Here is a 20,075-nt window from a genome sequence, read left to right on the forward strand (position 1 = left end):
TTGGTGCATTGCATTTTTTCTTTGATGAAAATTGAAAAAGCTGCATACATCCCTGCACCCTTTCCATTACTGCACGCATACAAGCACTTCATAGGTTCATGGGTTATTGGTCTCATGCATAGCTACATACATACTGTAAGACTGCTAGGACGTCTGTCTTTTGGACCTCGTTCACACCATGTGTATAGACAATTGTTCTCTATGTGCCCTGTTCACACCACCACACTGGTATCACGTTGAGATTTTTTCTGTGCAGGAAATGCTGCAACGTGTATGCAGTTTTCTGCACAGAAAAAACATATGTGACATTAACATTGTGGTGTGAACAGGGTAGAAGAGAAAGTGATAAGACAGGGTAAAAAAAACTGTGCATGCATACTGATGTCCACGTGCATAAAAACACATTGAAACGCACATGAAGACTGATGTAAACTCGTGTCTCTGCAAGTGAAATCTGCATGGTTTTTCCATCAGCTTTTTTGCACGTATGGTGTGAACGAGGCCTTAGCTTTCCTTTTTTTCATATTTTGTAATGTCCTGTAATTTTGTGGTTGGCTCCATTTATGCTTCCACACCAGTTTAAACTCAAATTTATGTATAGTCCATGGAAGACTATATTATGTGATTTGTACATAATATTTAAACACTGGACATGTTTTTTACTCACTATGACACTTTCATTCTGCTAAAAAATTCTGTGAGCCTGTCATATTTTCTATACAAATTGCTTCCTTTTTCCATGTACCGTCATGTTTTTCTTGGCCTTCAGAATGTTTGAATAGATCTGTTTATGGTTGAGATTTTTAACGATGCCCATTTCAAATTGTTTCTTTATTCGGCTGTGTAAAGGTAATTAGGGTGTGGAAAAAACCTAATTTACACAATAAAAGTGTTCCGATTTAGAGCTATTAGGATGCCTTATGAAGGATGTCTTTTAAGGGAACGCCATTTCCTTATTATGTTTTACCTTTGATGGTCTAGCAATGTGTTGTTCTTTTTAGTCATCTTTCCATGTTTTCTGGGTTATACTTACCAGTAATGAATTAAAATAGAGGCACTGTGGACATTAGCCTGGGGCCTGGAGCTCGAAGTCTCTGTACATTGGTGTACAAGCACATCCAGCACCTGTGCAACATATAGCAGCAGTCAGTTAACTTCTTTTTTTTAGGCAGCTTAGTTAAAAGATTAGCTCTGATGTGTTGTTATGGGATGCTGCACCTTCTGCACATCTTCTTGCTTTGCCTATTCAAATATACCAACAAGTGTGCAAGGCCAATGTGACTCTACTATGCCTTTGTATAAATAAATATAAGGTTAGAGGACTAGGTTTAGAATAAATAAATATAATGTTGGATGAATTTCCTTAATGTTGGAACTTTTTTATCCACTAATAAGTAAATTCAAATAGATCTAAACCCAACCACTATGGTTCCCCCGGGAACCCGCGATCACTCGTTACAGAGCGAGAACCGGTCCTGTCAGGGGAGAAATGCCTGACCGTCTGTTCATACAATGTATGAACAGCGATAAGTCCTTTCCCCTAGTGAGTCCACCCCCCCTACAGTTAGAACACACCCAGGGAACATACTTAACCCCTTCATCGCCCCCTAGTGTTAACCCCTTCCCTGCCAGTGGCATTTTTATAGTAATCAATGCATTTTTATAGCACCGATCGCTATTAAAAATGCCAATGGTCCCAAAAGTGTCCGCCATAATGTCGCAGTACCGAAAAAAATTGCCGATCACCTCCATTACTAGTAAAAAAAAAAATTAATAAAAATGCCATAAAATTATCCCCTATTTTGTAAACGCTATAACTTTTGCGCAAACCAATGAATAAACGCTTATTGCGATTTTTTTTTCCGAAAAATATGTAGAAGAATACGTATCGGCCTAAACTGAGGGAAAAAATATGTTTTTTTATATATTTTTGGGGGATATTTATTATGGTAAAAAGTAAAAAATATAATTTTTTTTCAAAATTGTCGCTCTATTTTTGTTTATAGCGCAAAAACTAAAAACCGCAGAAGTGATCAAAGACCACCAAAAGAAAGCTCTATTTGTTGGAAAAAAAGGACGCCAATTTTGTTTGGGAGCCACGTCGCACGACTTCAAAATTGTCAGTTAAAGCGACGCAGTGCCGAATTGCAAAAAGTGCTCTGGTCTTTGACCAGCAATATGGTCTGGGGCTGAAGTGTTTAAACATGTTTCATATAACTTCAAAACTTGTTTTCAGCTTTGGTAAATATGCAATCTTCCTTAAAAAAAAAAAAAAATACTGCCATGAAGGACCATGTTCAGGTATTCCCTATTATGGGGTGACAACCCTCTTATGGTTGTGCTTTCATATTGTCATTCTGTCACATGAATCCCCAGTGGAGACTATAAGCAGCTGATACACTTCACACAAGCATGGTCTGCTGTTGTCACCATCAGTAAAGCCAGTCTATAGCAATGATGGGCAGCTCAAGCTAGGTGAGTGTATGTAGACAGGAAATGGCTGAAACAGGCTATAAGGAAATCGGCAGCCCTGGGATATAAACATTAATGAAATAAGGGAAAACTGTAATTTATGAAAAATTAATGACAGTTGTTATACATAGGGGGGAATTTACCAAGACTGGAGCAAACAACAACAAACAGCTGTACATGACAACCAATCAGCTTCTAGATTTCATTTGCAAAAGTTAACTGAACAAGCTGAAGGTGTAAGATGATTGGTTACCATGTACAGTTCCAATTTTAGTAAATTCCCCCACACAGTGTTTTATTCAGTTAGGGCTCATTCTCACGTTCCCACACATTGCATTTAAGGACAGCATTTTCATTTTGTTGGGCTGCCCAAGGCATGTAAAATGCTCAATTAAAGGTGCCAGCTCGTTTTTTTTAATCTTGTCAAATCAAACCGTGTTTGTGTGTGCAAAAGGTAGCACATTATTTTGGGGTGCAGGAGAATGCATGATTTTGAAATCGTTATCGCACCACACCTGATGTGAACAAGCCCTTTGGGTTTAGATTTGCTTTCAGCCCACGTTCACATTGGGTTGATATGGAATGCGATTTGACATGTCAAATCACATGCCAAATCGGCAGCTATTGCCGGCAATGGCACCGCCCGAATTCCCAAAAGTAGTTCCTGTACTACTTTTGGCGACTTTGGGGTGATTTTAATAGACATCTGTGCATGAACCAGCACAGATGTCTGTCAAATCACCCCCATAATCGGACTGCATTGTTGGTTTGAAATCGTGCGAGTTTAGCGGAACCCGTATCAGTGTGAACCTAGGCTCAGGATTGTAACTTTCTCAACAGTTATTGCTCCTGAGACTGTTAGTTTTACTAAACGATGTTTTATGTTTTACCATTTTGTTTATAGTGCCACCCAGATGTCTGCAGTCTTTTATTTCTGATAAAACAATGCCAAGTGACCTTGAATATATGGTGGTGTCTCTGAAGGAGCCCCAGGTTTACCTGCGACAGTGGAGTGGATCCACTCTGTGCAAAGAGTTGCAGTTCTCCAGTGAAGTGGATTGCCAGCTCTTGGAATGCCGGAACCTGACCATGAGGAACCTAGTCAAACAATTCCATCTTCAAGGCCAGGTGGCTATATCGATTGGAACCCTGGAAAAGTTAATTGATGGCACTGTGCTGGTGGATCCAATATTCATAAACTTTGGGCAGCACTCTGTGCACTCTATTAACACTGCAATCCAGGCTTGGCAACAGGTAAGGAATCATGTGGTGTATTGTTTTTTTGTAATGTAATAAGTGGTGAAATAATCATTTAAGAGAGAGGTAATGTCTTCCCCTGTGTGTTTGTGCATGTGGAAGAAATATGGGTATGGTTGCAGAACTGAGGTTGCTGCTAACATTTCTGTAAATGCAGGAGATGCTCCTCATATCAAGCATTGCTTGATGTTTTTGGCCATTTCCAATGTATTAGAAGGTGATTTTAGGAACCATAGTAAGGCATCTTACTGATAAACCTATGTAAGCAGGGCAGACCAGTCACTTAGTTAGCCTAATGTACCATGCAAGCTGCAAGTCCACTGTGAATTTTCATTGTTGTGGAATTTTGGCTTTTAAAGTGATTCTAAAGCCAGGCATTCCCTGCATTAAGGTAAAAAAACTTACCTTTTTTTGTATGGCCCACTCACCCCCTCCTGTATATTTACCCAAGTCCGATCTCAATCCAGCGATGTGCCCGTCTGTAGCGGCTTTCCTCTCTCTGTGCTCACAGAGACAGCAGCAGGAGCCATTTGCTCCCTCTGCTGTCAATCAAATTTTGTGAGCAGAGAGTGGGGGGGGGGGGCAGGACTGAGCCATGATGGGTATGTCAATAGACACACACAGCACATAGACGCAAGCCTGCAGGTGCACCCCCATAGGAACTGGCTTCCAATGGTGGCGCACCGAGAAGAGGAAGAGCCCAGAGCGCTGATGCAGAACAAGAGGCGGTTTGGGGCCGCTCTGTGCAATGGCAGGTATAGTAAATGTTTATTTTTTTATAAAAAAAAAATAGGCTTTATAATTACTTTAAAGCTGAACTCCATATTGAAATAAATATAGGGGACCTGTAATACTTGCAAAAGAATTTGTATTTCCATCCGTCCATTTCTGAAATGTACCCACTCTGCCACACAACACAGCCCTCTCTAACAGAACTGTTGACCTGATTTTTCTCTGCTGCAGTTCAGTAATATTTACAGGTGTCCTCCCCACCCCAAGTCTGTGACTGGACAGTGAAAGAAGGAGCAGCAGACGATGATGAGCTCCTTGCACTGTCACTTTGCTTCCTCCGTTTTGGAGCAGTGCAGCACTAATGATTGTCTAATTGTGGTGCTTTTCCCTACCTCAGTCTGATCTCTGCTGTTAAGAGATTGCAAGAGGCTGATAAAAAGTCAAATTTTTTTTTTTTTAGAGAGGCTGCCCAATTGTAAAGCATACACTGCCCCAATTTTCTTTGTGGTTGCATTGCTGACCATGAAGTATGGTAGGATTCTAAGGATATAGGGCCAGATTCATGTACATTTGCGGCGGTGTAACGTATCGCATTTACGTTACACCGCCGCAAGTTTTACGGGCAAGTGCTTGATTCACAAAGCACTTGCCTGTAAAGTTGCGGTGGCGTAGCGTAAATCCCTCCGGCGCAAGCCCGCCTAATTCAAATGATCAGGTAGGGGGCGTGGATCATTTAAATTAGGCGCGTTCCCGCGCCGAACATACTGCGCATGCCTCGTTTTGAAATTTCCCACCGTGCTTTGCGCACCGACGTCATTTTTTGAACGTAGAGTTACGTCCTTTCCTATTCACAGACGACTTACACAAAAAAATAAAAAAATTAAATTCGGCACGGGAACGACGGCCATACTTTAACATGGCACGTCTATCTATACGCCACCAAACAGCAGCTTTAACTATACGCCGGGAAAAGCCGACTAGCGACGACGTAAGAGAATGCGGCGGCCGCGCGTACCTTCGTGAATCGCCGGAGAAAGCTAATTAGCATACCCGACGCTGAAAACAACGCGAACTCCACCCAGCGGGCGCCAAAGTATTACACCTACGATTCGAAGGCGTACGAAGCCGTACGCCTGTCGGATCGAAGCCAAAAGCCGCTGTATCTTGGTTTGAGGATTCAAACTAAAGATACGACGCGGCAAATTTGAAAGTACACCGGAGTATCAGTAGATACTCCGGCGTACTTCTTCTGTAAATCTGGCCCATTGTGTTATGAATGTCTGCAGTGTTATTTTGAGTTATTTTTGCAAAAACTGGACATTTTCTGCAAATTGTTAAGGATTTGTCAGTGTAGCTTAGTTATATGGTAAATGGATAGATCATAATATTGTGGGAACACTTAACTCTTTGTAGCCAGTTCATCATTTATCTGCTGTGTTACACTACTTGTTAACTGATGGTGATGACATTTAGCAGGACTCACTGATTTGCTTTTGCCTACCCTGACCTGGTCAAGAGGGTTCACCAGATCAGCAGCTTTTCTAGACATGCATTGCAGAGCCGTGTGGGTTAGGTGCACTTACAGCTGAGGCAGCGGTGGACCCACAAGATGCAATCTGAAAGGTGCCAACAGCATGTCCCACGGTGGAGCGAAATGTGGCCTGGCCGGTTCACACCCAAACAGGAAGGCTTCATAAAAGGCAGACGTAGTCCCTGGACTGTCCCTACTTCTCTGGAATCATTCCCTGTCTCTAGTACTGTCACTGACAAATGGATTCCTTTCCCTATGCTAGCCACTTGCAAAAAATGTGCCAAGCCTGGAAGCCAGAGTCTTAAATAGACTTTGCCTGATCCAAAATAGCCACTATAGTCACATGGGATGCCAGTATACAGTCAGATATCTGCTTCCCTGTGACCAACCAACTTCCTCCCCTACTTGTATTGTCGCTGTGGTCAAACGCCACATGCAGTGGAGAATACAGACTGCACCTGCCTACACCAAGCTGCTACTAGCTATATATTTATACATTTATCTGGTCAAACAAACAGTAGCAAACATATATTGCATAATTGTGGTACTGCTGATCATGAACAACAGATGCAGGGGGATTTCATGAATACTAATGTTCCTGTATACAACCAGCATAGGTGTGCGCAACCTTTGGCATTAGGGTGTGCACCCCAAAGCTCAAACACACTCTACCGATCACTCACAAACTTCATTCAGAGAGGGAAGGGGCCGGTAAATGGCATATTTACTGCCCCCCCCCCCCCCTCATCCTATAACATCCACAGCAACAACCAGTGGGAGAGGAGGGAAGCCAGCAGTGCTGTGGGGGGAAAGAGGGGGAGTCAGATCAATAGGGGGAAATCTGTTCTGCACAGGGTGATTAGGGTGTGCCTGGGCACACTTGGCACACCCTGTGCGCACGCCTATGACAACCAGTTTTTATAAAGAGGCCTGAAAAGAGAAGAGCATCATGATTTGTGGATTCTCTTGAGAATGCAATTGGTAGTTCTTTAAAGCTGAATTATTTGCACTTATGAAGACACAGATTAATCCAGCTCTTTAATCATGGATATATCATGATTTGTCCTTTTAAATACAAGCAGTTAAAGTAGCTGAATTTAACCTTTTAGCCTTTTACAGTCTCTGTATAGCAAAGTGAGGGGGAGCGAGAAGCAGTTCAAGGAGTCAAAGAGCTCATGTGCTGACAATAAGTCATGCTGATAGGGAGAGAAAGCAGAGTGACAGAGCGATGTCCTTACCCCCCGTTTCATTGTCCAATCGCAGGCTGGGCCGAAACCACAAGTAAGTTGGCTGAATGATGCTGGCCATCAGACTAAAGGACATTAAGTGACAGAAAAAAAGACCTGCATGGAAAATCTCTGAATTGAAGCTGAAATATGCAGCTAACTCTGGTTTTGGCAATTTTATATTTTATTGGTATAATAACTTGACATTGTTAGCTGGAGTTCCGCTTTAAGTTTATGACAAGTATCCTGCCTATCAGAACCAGTACATGTATTATCAAACTTGTCACAAAATTAGGACTTGTCTGCAAAGTATTAGATGGAACAATCTGTCTAAATTTTCCAGGGTGAATGAATACATTCGATCATCTCGAATTGCTTGCCTTTTTCCCATTTAAAATTGAACTTTGCTTTTATTATACACATCTTAAAAAATAATCACTAATACGTTTTTTGAAAAGTGGGAGAGAGTTCTTTATTTTTTATTTTTTTTTAACTGCATGAGATTGATTTCTATGTGTGTGTTACAAATGGCAACTACCTACAAGCATCTCATGACTATTACAAAATATACAAATTGTAAGTCGTATCCTGTCTTGACCCGATCACATGCATGCAATATATTAAATGGGTAATAGGCCATTCAGCATATGATTGTTAATCACTCTATTTGTAGAAGCCAAATCATCAATCTTGATTGTGTAAGAATCACTTAGACACGAGGCACGCGCTGGTCAGTTGCCCCTGTAGTGAGACTTTAATGGAGTGCTTGTGCAATGTCATAGATGCTCCTTGCAATTTCGCTCAACTCCCTTCTAGAGCTGTTTGTCTCTTGTAATTAATTGTATGTGTAACATTGGGAGCCAGAATTCCTAGCCCTAAACCCTTTGGCTAATAAAGCGATCTTCCCTGCCTCCCCTGGGTTCTCGGCTGCTCCTCCCATGAATTAACCAAAGAAAAACAAAGTCATTTTTATTAATACGCCTGCAGAGCCAGAGAAGCGTTTGGATTAATTACCTAACATGGCACTACAGCAGCAGCCCTACTAGAAGATGAAACATCTGTTTTATATCAAACATTCTTTTTAAGGGCATTCCATGGCTTTGCTTGTTGCAGGAGGACATTCATAAAACAAGAGCTAGTGTGATCTGAATCCTTACAGCTGGTTTGAATATCACTGAAAAAAAAAGAAGAAAAAAAAAACACATTTGCAGTTAAAAATGCTGCTCTCGGTGTCTTTTTCTGCATAACGTAGTCTAGTGGACAAGGGCTTGTTCCCTTAATAGCCATCCATAAGTACGTTTCTGGTCACCTACTGTTCGATAAACTGGTATCTTATTGCGAGAGAACCTGGATCACCTGCAGAGAAAGCTTCATAGGTGTCTATGACTTTGGACTCATTCACTGCCTCTGTTGCATATGACTGACCATGGCCCTGTGTCATTCGTACAAATGAATCGCCCCAGCATCAGGATCATCAAGCTTAAAGTAGAACTATGCCCACTCCATTAAAAAAAAACAATATGGGCTGCAGCACTTATAGATGAATTTCAGATATGGACATTTTTGCATAGTTACATTGATGCAGTTTTCAGGGCTCTCCTGCCCACTTTTATTTAAAAGAACATGAAAAGTTCACATGGGTATGTCTTCCCACACAGGGGGTTTTCACCTTCAATGCAGTAAACATAACATTCAGCCTCCTGGCACTCTTGTGACAGTTTTACTGCTCCAAATAGTACCTCTTGGTCCTCCTGACTGTTGGTACCTGTTGGTCCTCCTGACCATCAAACACGTTCCAGTGTTCGTACACAGATGCCATACCTTAGCTTTGCATCTTTCCTTGCAGCTTCCCAGCTGCTCTGTCCCTCATGGACTCTCTCGGGCTTGGGCCTTGGTCTGTCCTGTCCTGGACAGTAAGGTGCATACCAGCACCTCTCATGGCTCATTCAAATGCTTACCCTCTCGGGAGGGTGGAGCCCTGAGCTCTAACTCTGGCTCTCATATGAAGCAAGCACACACCTGTTCCATTAGTGTGCTTGATTCTTAGTAAATCTGGGGTAAACCACCATTTTAACCAGCGGCATGGCTTGCCCTGCCGCACACATATGTATATGTCACACCTGTGGGATCCCTGTGAATGCTGGAAATCACTTTAGTTGGCTTCGCTACTATAGTGATTTCCACTGGTCCCATGCCGGATGGCTGCCCTGCTGCATTGTGATCACAGAGCCCGGGCTCCATTTAGGGAACGCTTTGCAATCTCTCAAGGTGGAAATTGTAGTAATACATCCTTCTTGTCCAATCATAGAACACTTTGTATTCATTGAGATACTGCACACTGTTCTCTAAATGTTTCCCATGCCAAGCAGGCGACCTCCATTCTTATATTGGTTCAAGCTGGACTAAAGCCTCTATGCAAAAATATCCATACCTGGTATTTATCTTTATTTATAAGTGCACCCGTAGTTTTCTTTTAGTCCCCTTGCAAAGACTCACAAATGCTTGTCGAGACTGTTAGTAAAGTCCACCTAATGCAACTTACTGTGATGGTGTGACAACAATGCTGCACTGCTCCTAAATTCATAGCAGAGTAGCCATCCTGATCTAGACTGTGCCTGCTTGCACAACAATGGGATAAAAAATTGTTCCATGGGGTGTGGCTGTTAGCATTTTCTCTGCAGATTCATAAGCATGTAGCTTGTCTATCAGCACCTGGCCATACCCAATCCTGCCTACTGCTTTTTGGATTGATACCACTACCCTTGTTTCTGAACCCCCCACTAGAGCTGCAGTGTCTGGAAGGGGGAGCATTTAAGACATGTGATAGAGGATTTGACTCGGGGAAGGTAGAGGAGGTTGTTTGTTTACTTTGAGGCTTGTGGATTAGGTACTTGCTGAGACTGTCATACAGGAGTTGTTAGCTGCAATTTGCTTAAGCTTGCTCCTAAATGGTCCTGTTATGGTTTATGTGAACAACAGTCACCATGGAACACAAAATATTAGATGGACCCTATCCAACAGCAAAAGAAATTTAAAAGGAGGAGCTGGTCATATTAGATACATGTACTAATTCTGAACATGCTTCTAATTTGCTTGGGGCTTATGTATTCAGTGGTTTTGCTTGTGCAGTGTTAAAAATGGGCATTTTGAGCCCAAAGGAAGCACATGTGCCACTAGCCGCAGCCTGTCAAAATTAACAATATGCTGGAATACATAGTGGTATGCAACTGTACACTATTCTGATCAACACTCACGTTTAGGGCATTATGTGTTTAGGGACATATGCCTGCAGGATTTACACGCTTGGGGCTATGTTCCTGAATGTATATGACTGTAAAGGTGAGTACCACTTGAATATCATACAGCCAAAATGGTACAGTGCAATGGTTCTCTATTAACAAAATGAGACCACTGGTTTGGATGAGACACTCTGTCCCTTATTTTGCTGTATTAAACTGTGAATGCATATCAATAAATCAGAATATTCTAATGATTTGATTACATGAAATCGGAAAATAATTGTTTTGGGTAACTGTGTTTTGAACATATCACATTGCAATACCATCAGCATGGATATGTCCAGTGGGACCCTTGAGCACGCGGTGTAGAGATAAATGTAGGCTTATAAAATGCCAGACTAACTATACTGCATTACTGATGGCTCCTCCATGTTGATGCTGAGCGTACATTTTTTCACCTCTTTGACATTATTAGCCATGTTCAGTCATTGATGTCAGCCTGTGTAGGGGTATTTGGCTATGTTTGCTGGAACCTAGTAAATTAGACATATCAGATGTTCAGAAATTACCTGAAAATGGTCTCCACTCATAGGGACTTTCCTGCTCTGGTTAAAAAAACACAAGCAGGTCTGAGTTACACACATAAATATAACAGGTCACATAAACACGTGAATGGTTTTATCCATAACGGAATGTGACTGAGTGACTTGCTAACTGTTCCTAGATGGAATATCACCGATTGGAAAGTAAATGTGATAGAGTGTTGTGTATTTCATTAAGTGTATCCATATGTTGCACTGTATATTCCTGACAGGTACATACTAAGGCTGGTCCTCCTGATTTATAAAGGGATTTGGCAATGTTAACATGAGCTTCAGGAGGGCATATTTCTGTAATTGTTTTACTAATTTTCTTGTTTCCTCTCATGTCAGGGGTACTTTCCACCACATGACGATGGGGTAAATGTATAGCTTCTGATTTGAAGATGTATAGATGCTTCATAAAGGGTTCACACCAACACTTTTCTAGTCTACCTGTCAGTTTACTAAGAAACCTACTGTTTTTAATAAAAAAAATTACTGTAGTCGATAATTTTTTTAGAAAGGTACAAACATTTCTGTGAAATAAGATATGTCTGTGTCTCTAACTGCCTGAACCTGTACACAAATTTCATTTCCTTCATAACGAAAGAAAGCATTGAAATCTAACCCTGATGCTAAAACTTCAAGGAATGACTGCTGCTATCCACTGTCCAGACACTTTTTTAGGGTCATCCTATGGCTAAAGTAAGATGTTTCTAAAGGTTTTTTTTTGTTTTTGTTTTTTTATGTACTCCTAGTTTTGGTTTTGACTTTTTAAAGACATCCTAAACTTTTGTTCAGATATCTCTTTTAAACTGTAAATGTAAATTGTATAGTAGGGGTTCTCCAAACTTTTGATATATTTTCTTTGATTTTGTTAAAGAGAGCCCATTGTGGTCAACAATTCTTACCTTCCATTTTGCTATTTTTTATTGCTGTCTGTGTCCCTGTTAGAAAGAATCACTCTTTGTATTTTTTTTCTGGGATAACTATCTCGTAGACTGAACGAGAGGGAAAATACAAAACTTAAGAGTTGTCAACGGAAATCAAATAGAGAGGAAGTCTTCCAGCAGAGACACTTGTTCGAGTGTTAACTGTCTGTGAGGAAAGTTCCCTTGTTTTGGAGAAAGGTCCTATCATTTCTTTGGTGCGTACAGGAGAGTAAGTGAAGTGTGACATATGGCAAGAAGAAAAAAAATGCTGAAAAGGGGTTATAACATTTCCCTACTCCAGTTAAAATGGGGGGAAAATGTGGGCTTTAGATATAATTTAACCATTGCTAGATTCCTAGTTAAGGCAAGTACTGTATACATTCTCTAAACTGACTGTTTTTACATGAAAAAATGGCTCCACTATTGTTTTGGGGGAAGCAGGTGTGTTTAAGTATATTTTCATATACAGTTTGTCAGGCATCTCAAGAGAAATTAATGTGGAAAACACATTTTGATGTATTATAAAAGTATTTTCTTTTGTCTTCCAGAACCAGTGCCCTGAGGCAGAGGAGTTGATCTTTAGCCATTTCGTCGTCTGTAATGACACACAGGAGACACTGCGGTTTGGCCAAGTGGATACCGATGAGAACATAGTGCTGGCCAGTCTCCATAGCCACCAGTACTGCTGGCGCTCTCACAAGTCCCCACAGGTACAACCAGAGTGGTTTCCAAGCCGCCAATACATTCGATTAAGCCTTTTATACATTTTCTCATGGTTTCATTTTTAGAAATACCATAGCAAAATGAAAACAGTGAGCGGTTTCCCCCAAACGATTTTGCTGATCTAAGAACTATACCGAGCTGCTTGCTAACAGTCATACTTGCCAAATATTGTTAAATCATTATTGGTCCATTATTATCTTAACTAGCATGTTCATATTTGATTTTTCAGCATTTATGCGCTTGTCATTGAAACTTTGGAGATAAATCTTTATAGGTCTTTGTTGTTAGTTGAATAATGAAGTTCAGTTAACACAAGCAACCAATTGGAAATCTTTATCAAATGGTGTAACTGTAGCCTTGTTTTCATGCATTTCAAAAGAGCATCCAATGTAGCGTGCGTTCAGCCATCTCTCTCCTAAACCTACCAGGGGGAACCATGGAAGACAATAGGCCACCAAGGTGTGAATAGCAAGAAAGAAACAAGACACACGGATGACTTCCCCTTTAACATGTTTAACCATCAGGGCTTTCTCTACGAGTAAGGCTGCATTCACACATGAGCATTTTCAGTTCGTAAATGCTAATCTCAAAAGTTCCAGAATGCCCAACAAGCAAAATCCCATTCATTTAAATGGCCCCTGTTCACATCTGAGCATTCTGTCACCTGAAGCAAAATGCCTGAAGTTTAAAAAGATACACAAGCTTCTTTTTAGGCAGATTACAGGCATTTTACTGCTTTTTACATTGGTAAAATATGGACCTAAAAATGCTGCAAAAACGCCCCAAAAAAGCCAGAAAAACGCCCTAAAAACACCGAAAAATGATACGCTCAGGTGTAAATGCGGCCTTATCTCTGTTGGGTAAAATGCCTATTATCAGGGAGGTCCCATGGGCAGAGACTGTTGCTGTGGTTGTCACCAGCTCTAGTAAACCGGTATATACTGTATGTGATGTCATTATTGTGTGCCAGCTAATTTCTTATTTATATTATATATATCTGGAGTGCAGGCAGCTCCATATGTCATGTGTACCCATTGCTTGAGGCAGAGTGGGAGGATATGGCTTGGAAGCGGAGGGGGACACCAATACACACACACCAAGGTGTGAACTTTGCAACTGCTTGTCTCTCAGCAGTAAAGTGTGAACTGAACTATTTAGTTGCATAGGAACTAGAACTGGCAAATGTAACTGTAACTATCTGTTCTTGTACACTAACTAATCAAGCTCTGGGTCTCCTTGGCATCCTAGTGCCATTGCTTATTTTATTCTGTAGATGCAATAGTCTCTAATATACAAAGGCATAAATCACTTTTAATTTGAAAACCATCACTGCTGCAATGGTAAAAAGAAGCAATGCATCATGTTACGCTATATCCACTGGAATAACCGCACAGAGAACTGATATTGCAAATCTAAAAAACTTAGGCTGGCCATACATTACACAATTTTCTTATTCAAGGGCCTACCTGAATGCATACAAATTTGAAAGTGTTTAGGTATGACCTCATATTATATGGTTTTGGCAAATCTTAGGCCCCTTTCACACGTGTGGACCGTATGTCCGCTTTTTCATCCATCCGTTTGCGGATGAAAAAGGGACATACATTGGTCCCTATGAGATTGCGGGTGTCAGCCGATGAACATCCGCTGACACTTAATCTCGTCCGCCTCCGCAAAGATCCGATTTTGCAGACGGAAGAAAACCATGTTTTTCCTTCCATCTGCGGATCGGATGAACACGGACATACGGTCCGTGTTCATCTGATCCCCCATAGGGGAGAGCGGAGAAAGGACAGGGCGGTCCCTGCACAGTGTTCGGGGACCGCCCTGTCATCCGCCAGCTCAGCTGGGATCAACGGAGCGATCTACGCTGAGCATACGGAACATACGGAGGCGGATCATTACTGATCCGCCCCGTGTGAAAGGGGCCTAAAGGAAATTGTACAAGAAAATTTTACAATGTATTGCCAGCTTTTTTGTATTGCATTTCTTGTCATGGCAGAATGTAAAGACCTGTTCTTTTTTTTTTTTTTTTAAAGCATTCTAATCAAACATGGTGATTATATGTTTTTAGAAGGTTTTCAGCATGATGTAAATGAGAGCTAGTCCAAATTATCCAAAGACATAGAAACAAAAGAAATAGGTGTTATATCAAATTGCAGAGTAGAATGCTTTAAAATCATCTTCTAAAAATTCTGCGGCTACTCTTAGTTTCATAAACACCTCATAACGCTCTGCTTACATCTTACACAAGGCTTGTTTTCAAGATGTAACGATAAGCTTTTTGTAGCTTTTATTTCTGTGTATTTCAGTGTTCATGTGATCGCTTCTGGCAGGTTTCTGATTTTGTGTTTTTGAAGTAGAAAAGTATAACAACCATTGGATTAAAGTGAATCTGTCACCTAAACACATGAAAGCATGATGAGTTTATGTGCTTATTTCAGTATAAAAAAAATTATTCTACTTTGACCATTTCACCCGGGTTCACGCCATATGACGTCAGGGACTTAAAGTTGCGATATCTGAATGATGCCTGCAGCAATTCCCTTTACAGTAAAAACAATCATAGCAATTTTTTTGCAGCTTGATTGTTTTTATAGGTGAAAGGAGGGGATGTCCCCCCTCCCACCGCCCTCCAGTGCTTCTCTGGTCTCTCCTGTGCGATCGGCGAGCTGGTGTTCTGTCAGGTTAGCGAACCCATCCGATAATGTAACGCAAGTGATGTTCCGTCAGCTGCGCATGCATTTCACCACTACCAGGTTTCACTAATCTGACAGAACATCTGCAGTCAGAAGGCGGCAGCGGACATCTTACTATATACAGCTACGTCTTGAATTTCAGAGTAATTTTAGCAATAAAGTGAGCGTATATAAATAAATATAGTATTGTGACATCTGTGATGCTGTTTGTATTTTTTATTTTGAAAGCCTAAAGGTTTAGTGCTGTGCAGTGCAGGGTGTACCAACATGGCCTCTACCACCTTCTTACTGCTGGCGTCCAGCTTCTTTCAAAATGTAACATCAAAACACCTACACAGATGTCAACATACTATATTTATTTATATATGTTCACTTTATTGCTAAAATTACTCTGTAATTCAAGACTTAGCTGGGTGCAGCAGGATTTCTGCTGCCATCTTCTGACTGCAGGTGTTCTGTCAGATAAGCAACACTGGTAGTGGTGGAACGCATGCGCAGCTGACGGAACATCACTTCCGTTACCTAATCTCATGGGTTCGCTATTCTGATAGAACACTGGAGAATGAACCCGCTGGTTTACCATAGAGCTAACCATGGACCAGATGATCCCTGGTCATCTCTATGAATCTTAGAGGCCAGAAGCGACATCATGCATTACTTCCAGCGCCGGCCGATGTAAACACTGCCATGTTTTTTGTTAGAAAGACTGAGATCGATGGGTGGGTCAGCCACGCCCTGTGACCTTTGACCTCTGGGAACCCGCCTTCTGACCTTTGACCTCTGGGGAGGTCCCTGTTTCAATTCCTGAGTCCTAGCCTTATTCTTCAATGGGAAACCCTAACCCCTAAAAACCCCTAAAAAAAGTTTATATTTGTCAAAAAAATTGCATTTAAAAAATTGCTGTGTGACATAAAACGTTGCAACAACCGCCATTTTATTCCCTAGGGTCTTTGCTAAAAAAATATTTATAATGTTTGGGGGTCCTGGTGTAATTTTCTAGCAAAAAAATTATAATTTCTACATGTAGGAGAGAAGTGTCATAAGTGGTTAAATCAGTATAACATATATGAAGTACTACGCACTTAGAACAGTGACTCTCAACCATGTCCTTTATAGTGGTTGTCAATGTTGAAGGTTTTTAACTTCATGCATTCTCTGTGTGAAGGTAGAAAACTTATGTGTGCAGCCCCCCTCCCCCCCCCCAATACTTGCCCGAACCCCATTTTAATCCAACAATATGCAGCATCTTTCCTGGGTCTCGCCATCCTCATTGGCTGAGCCACAGCAGTATGAGCCATTGGCTGCCACTGCTGTTAATCACAGGCAATGATGAGGGAGAGGGAGCAAGGCCGAGCCACACTCTGTGTGTCATAGGCCCCTTTCACTTGATAAACCTGCTCGGATCCGCCTGTCTGTTTTTCCGGCTGTTCCAAGCGGGCCAGCGGGGCCACCCATTGACTTCTATGGGCAGGCGGATATCCGCAGAGATGTGTCCACTGACACCCGCCTGCCATCCAATCCGAGGAGATCCGCTCAAAATATACGGATGGTGATATGTTCCACCCCGGATCCACTCCGTGTGTAAGGGACCTTATGGACACACATGATGCCACTTGGGAGCGAGCATGTATGAGTGCCCCCATAGCAAGTGGCTTTCTATGGGGGCATTTGGCAGGTGGTTGGGGACCCAAGAAAAAGAGGATCAGGGCTGTTCTGTGCAAAACCACTGCACAAAGCAGGCAAGTATAACATGTTTGTTATTTAAAAAAAAGGGTAACTGATACAATGGTTTGCTGCAATTATTGGTAGAAGTACAAAATAAAACAGGGCTCCAGGCAAAAAATAAAAAATAACAGTTGAAATCTAATCCCAATATTAGATTGGTAGCCTATTCAGTGGAGCCTGATTGACACACATGTGCCCTTCTCTCTCCTAGTCTGCATCTTGTTTTGAGTGTTGAATTGGACGTTAATCCCCTTATTTAGGGACAAAATATTCTGGTGCCAAATCAAATCAGCCAGATAAAAAATAAAACTTTAGTGATTAGTGAGGAGCATCATCAAACTTTTCAAAGATTTGGCATACAGTCGTAGGAACAGAGTACCACTGCCACATTTAGCACACACCTCCCACTACTTCCAACTCCTAGCAGACACTTAAAGTGATTGTAAAGTCACATTCTTTTAATTAAAATAATAAAGAGGTTTATATTTACCTGCTCTGTGTAGTGGCTGCTTACCTCCTCTTCTGAGGTCCCCTACTAGTGCTCACCGCTCTTGTTCTTCTGTGTGTGCCCCCATAGCAAGAGCTGGACTGTGTGCATCCACAGATACACATGGTGCAGGTTGGCCCCACCCCCTGCTCTATCTTCACAGGATTTGATTGGCAACAGCAGGAGCCAATGGCTACGGCTGCTGTCAGCACAGCTTATGAGACCAGGAAGAGGGGTGATAAGATTTGCAGCCAGGCACAGTGCTGTATCAGGTAAGTGTTAAGGAGGGGGATAGCATGCAGTTCAAGGTTATTTACCTTAATGCAGAGAATACATTAAGGGGAAAAACCTTTAGGCCCGGATTCAAGCGCCCAGAGGCGATTCAGTTCGCATGTGCCGCGCTATATAAGTTTTTCATTCATTCATTCACATACATCAGCGCATATTTATGCCGCCGTAGCGTATCTATTTTACGCTACGCTGGCGCAGCGCAGAGAGGCAAGCACTGGATTCACAAAGGCAGTGCTGCCAAATCTGCGCTGGGTTTCTTAGACGTAAGTCGTCGGAAGTGGGCGTGAGCCATGCTATTGAGGCGTGACCCCATGCAAATGATGGGCCGAGCGCCAGATAGATATGAATAACGAACGGTGCATGCGCCGTCCCGTGGACGCATCCCAGTGCGCATGCTCACAATCACGTCGGAACGAATGCCTAAGATACGACGGATCACTGCCTACGGCGTGAACGTAACCTACGCCCAGCCATATCCACGTACAACGTAAAATACGACGGCTTGAGTTCCCTGGCCCATACCTTTGCATGGGTTGCGCCTCATATATGGGGAATAACTTTACGCCGGACGTACGACTTACGCAAACTGCGTATATTATGCGCCGGTCGCAAGTTCGTTCGTGAATCGTTGTATCTCCCTCATTTGCATATACGAATAGAAAATGAATGGGAGCGCCAACTACGTCCAGCGTAAATATACGACCACTCTCCGCTGGTGTAGGCAAGTTACGCCGGTCGGATGAAGCCTATTTTCTGGCGTATCTTAGTTTGTGGGCACGGCGCACAGATACGACGGCGCATATTTGCACTTACACGGCGTATCTTGAGATACGTCGGCGTAAGTGCTTTGTGAATCCGGGCCTTAGTGTTTAGAACCACTTTAAATCTTAAGCTAGGTAAAGCACCAAAGCCCTGAAGTGCAATAGCTGTGTATTCACTTAAATTTTTACCAATAAAATCATGATGGTAACATAACTGAAAGTTTGCACATTTTGATTCATTACTCACCAATCACCACACCTATGGGAGATCGACCACTCTGGAGGTGCTCTTTAACCCTCCCTGGAGAATCTGAATCCATGTCAACAAAAAAGACATGGGCAAGCTTGGGTGTAGGATATTGAAATAAATGTAATTTTGCTTGAAAAAAAGCAAAGATTACATTACAGCTGTGGTAGATAAGTATTTTTCTTGAATCTGACAAGACTTTCGTTTTTTAAGAAAGGGTACCCTTTAATTTAGGTAATTTAGGGCCAGCTTTATTCCATCTGGGACTTTGTGCTGTTATGAATTTACCCAACCGCAAACACGTCAATATGCTTCTGGCAAACACCCAAAGGCTAACTCTGCACAAACTCATATTGTCAATCCATATTTTATTTTCCATTTTCATCTAAGATTCTTTTTGGATAACTTTGACATTTAATATTTGGAGGAAATTACAATATTGAGTAATATTGCCATGGTGCTGAGTCTCTGAAAGGAAATGCAGATTATCGCCTATCCGGTGTATATTATGAATTCCACTCTACATAGAAAGCACTTGTGGTTTTCCTGACATGCCGTTTTCTTTTTCTCCAAATAATTTCCATGTTAAATGAATTAATGAAGTGGGATTACCTGTAAGTCAAAACAGTGCCCGAGCTTGGACAATCCCTGCAAGTGTCAGGTTCATGGAATGTGGCATGATCTCATAGTTCTGAAATGGTTTCATTCCTCCTGATAATTCCACACTTGCCAAGTGAGTGAATTTTAAGATCTCTTAGCAGATTGCAAGATAAATGGGAATAATCCATTCTGCTGGAGAACGGGACTTCCCCCAGGCATTGCTTCATATTTGACTCACACTTGGGGATAAAGTAAGACAGGACAAGTTCTTATAATACCATTTTGTTACTGGGAAACCAAACCATCTCCCTTCTCTCTGCTAGGTTCACATTTCCCTTCAATTCTTCAGCGAGAGGCAGTGGCTGCCACCGAATACTTTGTTTAACCTTGACAAAATGTTTTCTTAGTACGGTAACACAGTTCAAGTCAATGAAAATAGTTTGAAGGCGATTGCATTTCTTGTACATTCAGATCAATTAACTCCCTTGTTTACTTTGCCATGATTAAAATGAGTGTATGGAATTTCAAGGGCTGAAATGTAGAGGAACTATACAGTAAATGGTTTATTCTGT

The 20,075-nt window shown here is 41.7% G+C and overlaps 1 protein-coding gene across 1 annotated transcript in view; it reads left to right on the forward strand.

Moving 5' to 3' along the window:
- Window positions 1–20,075, forward strand: part of VPS13B (vacuolar protein sorting 13 homolog B) — a 1,252,356-nt gene that overhangs the window by 1,092,859 nt on the left and 139,422 nt on the right. The window contains 2 exon segments of the mRNA XM_040354774.1: window positions 3,377–3,726; window positions 12,519–12,680. Of these exon segments, the coding sequence (XP_040210708.1) occupies window positions 3,377–3,726; window positions 12,519–12,680 (512 nt within the window).

The sequence above is a fragment of the Rana temporaria genome, chromosome 5 (genome assembly GCF_905171775.1).
Source record: "Rana temporaria chromosome 5, aRanTem1.1, whole genome shotgun sequence".
Classification (NCBI taxonomy): domain Eukaryota; kingdom Metazoa; phylum Chordata; class Amphibia; order Anura; family Ranidae; genus Rana; species Rana temporaria.